Raw genomic sequence first — 10557 nt, forward strand, 5'->3', positions numbered from 1 at the left:
AACCAAATTTTCATGCTCGTTTTTCTTCGCTGGAGAGCTACAAATTGTAAAATTGACTTTTCACCTCGTCTGCGGCAGCAAATCTGTCGCTTTTCTTCCCGGTTTTCGGAGTCGTACGGGAGGCGAGGCGGGGGGAAGGGGCTGGGGAGGGGGGTGAGGGGCTGGAAAGTGCAACGGGAGGAGATGTGTGTGTGTGTGTGTGTGTGTGTGTGTATCCCCCCTCCCCACAGCCCCCGGCCCCGCTCCACGGAGCGGCGCGGTGCGGCGCGGTGCGCTTTAGCGACAGGGCGCGCCCGGGGCCGCGGCGGCGGGCAGCCCGCGGAAGTCGCGCAGGTTGTCGGCGGGCGCGTAAGCGCAGTCCTCGGAGGTGGCGGGGCTGCTGGGGCCGGAGGCGGAGGCGCAAAGCGACGGGGCGGATGGGGAGGCGCTGGACAGCCAGGAACCGGCATCGCTGCCGGGACTGGGGGGCGCGGGGGCCCCGCGGAAGGTGGGGGGCGGCGGGAGGCACTGCTCGGCCAGGCGGAGCGTCTCGGAGAGGGCCCAGATGTAGTTGTAGGCGAAGCGCAAGGTCTCGATTTTGGTGAGCTTGGTGTCGTCGGGGAAGGTGGGCAGGACGCTGCGGAGCTCGTCCAAGGCGGCGTTGAGGTGGTGCATGCGGTTCCGCTCCCGATCGTTGGCTTTTACTCGCCGGCTGCGTTTCAACGTGTGCAGCAAGGCTTCGGTGCGCGCCCGCGCACGGCCGCGCCGCCTCCGCCGTTCCCGCGGAGCGCCGGGCGGCTCCGCGCCGCCGCCGCTGCTGGCCGCCTCCGCGGGCATCCTGCGGGGAGAGAAGACGGAGCCTCCGTCACTGCGCGGCTCGGGCGGGAAGGGGGTTGGGGGGGGGGGGTGAAGGGGAAGGTGTGAAGCGGCCAGGGAAGGGGTGGGGAGAGAGAAAAAAAAAAATAATAAAAAGCCCCAAAACTAAAGGGGGTTGGGTAGAGGTGCGGGGGGTGCTTGGCGCGGCGGCAGGTGCCGGAGCCCCCCGTACTCACATGGCGAGGTACTCCCGGGGATGATGCAGTTAAGCGATAACGGTATAAAAATATAGAGGGGGAAAGAAGGACAGCTCGCCGCTGCACGGGGAGGGAGAGCGGATTTCAGCGCTGAGAGCCCTCCGAGTATGGGGGAGAAGGAAAAAAAAAAAAAAAAAAAAAAAAGGCGGAAAAAAAAAAAAAAAAAAAAAAGCAAGCGAGCGCCGGGGAAAGGCGGGGCGGGGGGGACACGCGACCGCTCTTGTCTTTGAAGTGCTGGGGGCTGCGATCCGCTCGTGTGAGCGGCGGCTTTGGCACACGACGGCGCGGCCGCCCGTTCTTATAGCGGCGGGCGGACAATGGCCCCGTGGCCGCCCCGCGGGGCCGCGCCGAGGCGGCAGGTCGGCCCCGTGCGCCGCGCCCTCGGAGCGTGCCCGCAATTACCGCGGCCAGCCGCGCATCTGCCGCGCCCCCGGGGGAGGGAGGAGGGAGAGGGAAAAGAGGGGGGGGGGGGGGGGGGGGCGCCCATCGTGGTGTGGCCCGGCCCGTCCACACCCTCCCCCCCCCCACCTCCCCCCCCCCCCCCACCAGCGCTTTTGTCCCCCGTGTGCGGTGGCCGGACAAAGCGGGGGACCGCGGGGTCACTGGCCCGCTCGGGCCGGAGGGGCTTCTGTGGGAGTTTAAACCTCTGCGAGCTGGGATTTGGAAGAAAGCGGTTAATCTGGATTTCTAGAGGATGAGCCGTGGGTTGTTTGTTTGTTTGTTTTTTCATTTTAAATTTTATTTTTATTTTTTTCCCCAGCCAGACGCGGGTGGAAGATTTCTTCAGGTTTTCTTGGCACCTTGCAGTTTTTCTGCACGCCCCCGTCACAGCAGAAATAGTCTGAAATGATAAAACTTCAACTCAAAGCAAGTCTCTTTTCCCTCCCGCATTTCAGAGGTGAATATCTACATGCGCTTTGGCTTTTTGGAGCTTCACTTTGTTTTGCAGGTGTTCAGAAAGTGAAAGATTCTGAATGACGATTATCTTATACATTTCAGTTACTGTAAAAGTATGGATACAATTCTTTGTCTCTGGATAAAAACAAAGAACTGTGCTCTTTTTATTGTAAGGTTCTTGCTGCTGCTGCTAATCCCCATTACGTGCCCAGGTATCATTATTTAACACTTTGGGAAACAACAGTTTCGTCAGGGGCTAAAAAGTTTCCTAATTCTGACATCTGGCTTTTCGCATCCCGCCTCTTGGGGCTGTCAGGACACCCCACTGTCAGGCTCAGGTACTCGCGTCTCTGGAAGGTTTTCAGTTTCACCGTCCATCAATAGCCATTTTTAGGCTTCCGTGCCTAAACTCACATGTATTCACATGATTTCCTCTTACATTAAATGTAGATTCATTCCCCTTCCTGTGATTTTTTTTTGATAAACAGGGAAAGTTGACAGTGTAAGTTATTGTCTTTATCTCTGCATTTTATGTTCACAACAACCATTCTTTACTTGAACCCAAGGGAGGAGTTTGCTATCAGTTATTCCTTCTGCTTTCCACGCTCTTCACTTTGAGATGGTCCATGACACCAGCAAACTGCTGCAAAGAACCTTCTTTGTGCCAAAAAGATCACGCACAGAAGTGAGCAATCCAAAAAGCCCGGGGTGATGAATATTAACGAGTCTCAAACTAGAAATGGTTTTCCAGTGGCCGAGCTTGCAGGATCGGCTCGTTTTCTGCTTTTTAACCTCTTTCTATGGCTACAGACCTCGGATGTGCAATATAACCCTGTAAGGCCAGGCGACGGGCCTGGCTGTGCCGCGGGAGGGACTGAGCTCTCTCAATCACCGGACCTGCAATCAGGGTGATGGTTTTAGGGCCCGTGCATACATAAATGACTTTCTGTGCTAAGTAGTTCCACTTCACTGAGTTACTCATGTCCTTAAGTGACGGCACGATTAGAGGCCTCGGTCAGCAGAGAGAGGTGGTGGAGCTTCCAGCGTGAGCCAGGAGAAAGTCAGGAGGGACCGAAATTTAAAGGTTATGGAAGCATATGGCAAAAAAATGTTAAACTTTTGTTAATGTGCACTTTGTATATAGTGATATAAACTCCGGTGTTGTCTGCAACACTTTTATTGTCTTTTGTTTAGTTGTCTTTGAGCAGTCAATAGTTTATTCATTAAAATGTTTATGATTCCCTAGAGTTCCACAGACTTTGGCACAACCGATCACTTGTCTGAAAGTTTGCAGTGAAAGCGCATTATTCATTAGTCCTTATCCATCATTTGCAGTTTGTCATTTGTTATTCTCTTGTTTTAAAAGTTTGTGCTCCAATCAAGGAGGGGAGAGAGCACCATGTGTCTCTGTGATCAGTCACAGCCATGAATAGCCAGAGCTGAAGTGAATGTTTCACAAACAACCCATAGGCTGAAATTTGTTTGCATAATCTATTCACTGCGTACTTATGAATAACGAATGCATTCACAGAACCAGAATTGTTTCAGGAAGCCTTCGCAAACAGAAAGAAGTGCTAAATATCTTGGATAATTTATTCCCGATGAATAATTCAACCAGTTCTATCACAGGCAGTCTACTAATTTTGCAGATAAATTATTCAGCCAATGAAGATAATAGCTCTTACACCTTATGGGCTTGCTCCTATGGAAGTCAGCTGCTAAAGTTTAATGGAAGTTTTCTGGGATCGGGAAAGAAAAAAATCCCAAAATGAAACAGGACCTTTGGTTTCAAGGAACACAGAGCATCTTGCTGATGGCCTTAGTCTGATTTTTACCCTTTGATATTAGCTTCTTTGCCTTGATGTAAGTGCAGCTAGGCTTGGATGGACTGGTGGATGTTATTAGTTTCATATTTTAAGCTCTAAGGAAGCTTGAGATAAATACTTTATCACTTGCTTTGAGGCATCTTACAGCACTTAAATAAAAAGAGGGAAAAAAAATTTCAAATGGCATTTTTGACTATGGAAACTGTAAAAGTACAGCTGGATCAGCCTATCCTTTCCTGCGTGGGGTGGCAAACTGCTCATCTGAAATCAGAGCAAGCTGTTGTGGACGCGTTTCCATGCAGTGCGTTTATCCCTTGGTGGGTCCTTGAGCACCAAGCTCATTCCTCTGCCCTCGTGTTGAGACGTCGTGTGTTGGGTCTGGCTCATGGCCGGACTCCAGAAAAAGTAGAAATTAATAAATAAAAGTGGAGGAAAGGCTGTTTGGAGAAAAGGCACCACAAGGCTCCCCGGTGCCGGCAGCGCTCGCAGCGAAGGCGGTCGGTGCTCGGCACAGCTCTCGGAATGCGCCTTTTCCAGCAAGGAAGAAGCCAGTCCATGAGAAGATACCATTCCCTGGTAAGTGTTCATTGCACCTTGTAAAGGTAAATAAATCTCCACGTTAGCAATCAGCCTCACATTTCAAAAATGACCAGAATTTTCATCGTTAGAGCAGTGCTAGCATCACTCTTCTCCCCAAGCATGGAAATGAGCGGTTCATGCTAAAACTGCTCCTGCAATTGGAAGACGCCTCAGAGAAGTTGGAAGTACTTCATTTTTATTTAAGGCTTAAGACACACAAAAATACAACTCACCAAACTCTGTTTTGTTATATTAGTACACGAGGGTTTAACCTAATGTTGGGATGAGTGTCAAAACAACGTATCAACCTGGGGAATACTGCTTTTTTGTTCCCTTGTTTGAAAGCATGGCCAGAGCACGGAGGCAGAGCTGCCTGTGGAAGATGCTTTGAACTGAATTTGGAGTGGCTGGTGACAAAGCTGTCACCCTGGGAGCAGAAAGCTCAACCCAGTGCCTTGCGGGAGTGAAGGGAGGATCATGCTCGCGCACCCCTGGGGATGCTCAGGGAGACGCAGCAGGAATTTTAAAGATAGATAGAAAACCAGAAGACGGATCGATGGGGCAACTTGTCTCCCTGTGCTTGCGTGGGCACGGTGCAGGGGATGGTGGCTGCTTGTCCAGCCTGGGCTGGGGACAGACGTACAGCGAGCGTGGGGATGGACAGACGGTGCTGCGCTCCTGGGACCCGTTGCTTGAGTGGAGTCGGCTTACAGCTCCCGGCCTGAGGCTACCGGAGGGTTCAGGGGTTCATGCCTTGGCTGCTGACTAATGGACAGCTCTGGAAGTCCAATATTTGCAAGGGATCTCAGCCCGCACGGAGGCAGCGTTAACCCTTTCCTGAGCAGGAGCCCCCTTCTCCTGCTGGGGAAATGCCTCGGGAGCAGCTCCTGGGCTTTGTTGATAAAGGGTTTGGCCTCATCTCCTACCTGCCTGCGGCCAGCGTGAGGCCTCAGGCCGCGTGCCAGGGGCAGCCGGTGGGAGGGGAGCACGGGAGCATCGCGGGGAGGGTCCCCGAGTGCCAGGGGGGGTCCTGGCCCAGAGGAGCCAAACACACCCTGAAATCCCACACGAATTCCTGGGATCCTGGGCTGGGGCTCAACCCCTCCCTGGGGCTCTGCAGAAATAGTGGGAATGTTTTATTTTCAGGTTTTAAATGCGTGATGTAACGTTTTCCTTCTTTTTGGAAAGGGGCGGGGGGGGGGGGGGGAGAGTAGGTAAACGATTGTTCCCTGCAAGCACAAATGTATTTTGTTTGTTGTAATTAAAATGTTTTAATGAGACAACCATAAAATCAACCATTAATTATTTTTTTTTCAAACACTTCTGCTTCCTTTTGAGCTAGGTCTATTTAGAAATAGTTTAGAGAGTAGCCTGCAGTTTTATTCTTTCTTCGGTATTATACACAGGAGTGGAGAAGTCATTTATAAATAATTACACAATGTTTTGGGTCTTTGGGTTTGTATAATATATCAAAGCGATTAGTACACGCATTGTTCCATTGTAAATGGTTTTTTTCCCTTCCTTTCAGTTTCACTTGCCTTGTCTTCTATCTAAACCTTTTTCGTGAAATCCTTTGTCTTCCTCATTCTTTTAGCTTGTTACAGTGCAGGGACATTCTTCTTATTCAAACACTCACAGCATGAGCAAAGAAAGCTACTTCTGTCGCATCTTAAGTTTTACCATAACTTTCTGGCATTTTCTTTTCTTCCAATTTTCCCAGACTACTGATAGGGTAATGAAGAATTATAACATACATCAATTATTGGTGCTCACGGTGTATTATGCTCCTGAATTCAAGGGGAGATAAAAAAAAAAAAAAAAAAAGCTCCACTTTCTGTGGTTTTGAGGCACATGAGAGAGGACTCAGCACAGATTATTTATAACATCTTTCTGAGTATCAATTATGTTTGACTCCTACAACCACTTCCTTGTCCCACTGGTTTTATGGCCACAAGGAGTCATTTTTGTGTGTGGTAGCTGCGGCATTTAACTTGTTTCTTTTATGAGAAGCCCAAACAATGCATCTTCAGGCTAAACAATCTATCTCCCCGAATAATAGCCCAAATGTCAGTCAAGCGCTCAGGGCTGGGAAATATATGATCATGGTAAAGGGCCACGGGAAGAAAGCGTGGAGATGGAGGGGTTTGCGCGGGGTCCTCAGCACGGTGGTGCTGTCTCCCCCCGTTTTGGCAGCGGGTACCCTTGGGGAGCTGGGCTGGACCTGGTGCGGGCGCAAGTGCCTGGGGATGTGACCGGATACCTGAGGTTTTGACAACTCTAGTCCAAGTTATCCAAGGAAAAGGGCCAAACCCTCCCAGTGTGGTTACGCTGCTGGGGCACGCTCCCTGCCTGGCCCTTCCCCAGCCTCCCGGCTACCACAGTCACTGGGAAAAATTAGATTAGGATGTCACCTCCGAGAAACGAGCCCTTTTTTTTCCCCCACCTTATTGTGCGAGAGGTTTTTCTTCTCTTCTTTTTCCCCCCTCCACCTTCTCCCGCCCACAATTCCCCCTCTTTTGTTGATTCGTATTTTGTTAATTGAAGCTAGAACACTTATCCAGAAAGAAAGGGACAAAATTCATTGACCGCCCTGTGGATGAAATCCTCCCAACAACGTGCAAAGCAGGAAGCTTAACTACATGCTGAGATGCTCAGGTTTTCTTTTATACCTTCCACATCAATAATTCTGCTTCGGAGCTGCTTTTATTTTTATTTTCCTTTCACTGCAATAAAGATAACCTGGAAGAATTGAAGCTCCATAATGGTGGGATGAAATTGAGCCTGAGCTCTCTGGGGGGGGGGGGGGGGTGTCTGAGGGTCCCTCCCCCCCCAGCTCTGGGGATGGAGTCTTGTGGCTGGGGGAGGATGCTCCAGGACCACCGGCAGCCCGCGGGTCCCCGTTGCCCCGCCGCGGGGGCCTGGGGGATTTGCTGCTATTTGCATAGCAGGTGTTGGGTCCCGGGCCATTCTTCCTTAAGGGAGTTTTAATATGGGATAAATTACCGGGAATTAGGAGGAGGCAGGCGACAAGAAAAGCGCTCGTGGTACCTTCTCTTGTCTGTGACGGGGAAAACGGAGAGAATGGCTAAAGAAAAGGAGAAAAACCCAAGCGCAGAGGCTCCTGCCCCAGAGTGGGGAGTTTGGGGTGTGCAGGGGTTGGGCGGCTGCCCTCACCAACTTCTCCTGAAATTCAGGTTTGAACCCAGGAATGCGGTAATCCCAGAGACAGTAATATGATTACTGGCCTGAGGACCTTTGAGGCAGTAGGTCTGGTAGGGGAGTTTAAAATGTTAATCCCTGGTATAATCCCTTCCCTGGCATTGTACGTACAAGGGTTGCACCCACAAGAGAATTGCCTGTTTCCTTCCCTGAGCGGGAGGGCAAGGCTGGGGAGCAACCCCCACACCGATGTGCACACACACAAACACACGTGTGAACATGTGTACCCCATGTGTGCTCACCACGTATGTGCACGCGTGTACCCATGCACACTCGTGTGTGTGCACACACGCAGTCACACATGCGAGCACACGGGCACACACGCAGCTCCTGCTGTCCTGGAGATGTTGCATCTGTCGTAAGAACCGCAGTGACAGCATCCAGAGATATTTGGAAATAACCTGGGGTCACGTACTGCACCATTTGTAGTGTTTTTGTAATGCCTGCCCACGGCTAAGGCCAAGACAAATTGTTAATAACAGTGATGATACTGACTTTTGCATACATATGTATGGGTATATGTACATCTGCATGCAAAATGGGAAAGGAAGACTGGGTCATTGGTGTTCCCAGGAGGGTCCTGATGAAAATTTCCTATCACACCTCAGTCACTGCTTTGCCCTGTCAATTAGAGTACACATGCTTAAAAGAAAAAATGAGATACTTCACAGGTTTTTAAGAAGAGAGTCATTTTGTAATGCATCCACCTGCTGGCTTTCGTTGAAGGTGGGAAGGCTTTGCCTGTCATTTTTGTTTTGGCCCCCTGTAAAGGGGCAGCAGTATGAAACCATCCAGATGTTTTTCACATCAAAGGAGTCTGGGCGTATTACATATAAATAGAGTCCATCTATAATAAAAGATTATATCAGTGAAGAAGAAGCTGACATCTCAATTAAAAAAAAAAAAAAAAATAAAAGCAGGTGAATTCACCCCAAAAGAGATGTGAGACCTGCTGGTGCTGGAGGGAGCCCCAGTGCCCGGGAAGAGCAGGGCAGGTGGAAAAAGCGAGGAGAAGGCCCTGGGTCGTGGTGAGCAGAGCCCCTGCACCCTGCGCCCCGGGGACGCACCCTTTGGGGTGCAGTGCCCACAGCCCTGGCCGTGAGAGGGCCGAGGGTGACACCCCAAGGCACAGCGCTGCAAACTCGGCTGCGCCGAGCCAGAGGGTTCGCATCTCCCCTTCCAAAAAGCTCCCGTGAATGGGGGTATTTAGCAAAGCAGAACTTTCTCTAGTGACATAAACCCCCCTGCTCTCCTTTGGACTTATGCTGTCATTTTATTCCTTTTCCTGTACTAGTAAAAAAAAAAATATATATATATATTTTTAATTATCTCAGTAAAACTGTTATGTGACTTTGAGTAGAACTGTAAAGATTTCTGAGTGACAAAAAGTGATGCAAAGAGCTTCTCTTGGCTGAGGGTTGGTGGTTTGGGGCTGTTTTAGCTGCAGTGGGTGCTGAGTTTCAGAGAGCCGGTGTCAAGCCTGGGGAGGTGGGCAGGGCTGGCTCAAAATGGACTTTGCAGTTCAGAGGCCAAACAAGAAAGCTGGGCTCTGGGCAGGATGGAAGGAGGAAGAGTTGTAGTTTGGCTTAGACAGAATATGAATTTTAGAAAATGTCAGAATGAAACATTGAGAAGTGAGGCTTCTGAATTAAGACTCTTCGGTGAAAACACACTGAGATGACACACTGACTCTTTTGAAAGTAACCCTTTTTTTTTTTTTTTTTTTCTGCACAACTCAGCTTTTTTGAAGGACATCCACTGTTTTTCAAATAAACTTCATTAAACTTATTGGAAAGCAAATGGTAAATAACTTGTAACTCTGCTCTGCTTTCTGGAATTTAAGGGAGTACTTTGCACTGACTTAAATGGCCTGTGGGTATCCATTTAACTGGGCTGCTTTGCAGTTCATTACCTTAGTATTATATGTGCAATATATCCTTTAAAGTTCCCATTCTTCAGGGACAAAAATACAGGTATGAACATCTTAAGTTCCAGCCTGAATCATCCCTGTTAGTGTAAGCACCTGCAGTGAGGGTGAGGGACTCAGTGTTGCTCTCCATCACACTGACAGCCAAGTATCATCTCTTTACGACAATGTCTCCATGTATAAAAAGTAAAATAAAAGCAGAGTATTAAACTACAGGTGTAACAGCCCTTGAAAACTCCTAGGCAGCGTATGGGTCCAAAGTGCTGGGTTTGCTGGGACCAGTACCTAACGATACAGCTGATCTGGACAGAAAGCAAAGGAAAAATCCTGCAGGAAGATGCTGTGGGCCCTGTGCCTTGTGCCTGGAGTGGGACTGCAGAGGATCAGGGTACGCAGGTAAGCCTGGCCCACAGTCATGAATAGTGACATGAACAATTTTCAAAGTATATATTATCTCTTCTAATTAACGAACATTTTTCTGCTAAGGTAGCTTTAAGTTTTAGGTCTTCTAATATATATTTTAGAAGTTTAAAGGTGTAAAATGCTGAATAAATACAAAGTACTACTTCTAGCAGTCAGAGAATTAGAAAGACAGTGGAGCGGTATGTTTAAAGGAAAGTAAATGTTGTCCTAGGTGAGGTTTTTTTTTTTTTTTCCTTGGGGCTGTATGAACTTCCACTGTAACAAGCGCCTCTGAAACAAGCACTTGGCTAATGAGGGGAGACAGGTTTGGCTGATGTGTTTCTGCTGAGCCTCTGCAGCAGGGATGCTGCTTTCTTTTTCATTTGAAGTGTGTATTAAATTGCAATAAATTCTGTGTTCACAGATAAATAGTAAAATAAGTGCAATTACTAAGTTATTGTACTTCTCCTGACTACAGATGTCCCTTGTGTTTAACTCTCTCTGAAAAAACCCAAAGTATTGTTTTTTCTTTCACATCACATTTAATGCACTGCAGGTCTTGAGCCTGTTTCCATTTACTCCAGTGGGAATTAGACATAATTTCTCCAGAGTCAGTGCAGCTACACTTCTCCCAGTCAGCTGTCAGAGTCAGGCA

General features: G+C 49.0%; 1 protein-coding gene across 1 annotated transcript; it reads right to left on the minus strand.

Moving 5' to 3' along the window:
- Positions 1 to 276: 276 nt before the first annotated feature.
- NEUROG1 (neurogenin 1) lies at positions 277 to 1103 on the minus strand. The gene is made up of 2 exons (XM_042790255.1): positions 1032 to 1103; positions 277 to 817 (listed from the first exon to the last, which is right to left on the minus strand). Coding segments are annotated over exons 1-2 (543 nt in total). The 5' UTR covers positions 1034 to 1103.
- Positions 1104 to 10557: the final 9454 nt, after the last annotated feature.

This window comes from Tyto alba, unplaced genomic scaffold (genome assembly GCF_018691265.1).
Source record: "Tyto alba isolate M040663 unplaced genomic scaffold, T.alba_DEE_v4.0 Super-Scaffold_17, whole genome shotgun sequence".
Classification (NCBI taxonomy): Eukaryota; Metazoa; Chordata; class Aves; order Strigiformes; family Tytonidae; genus Tyto; species Tyto alba.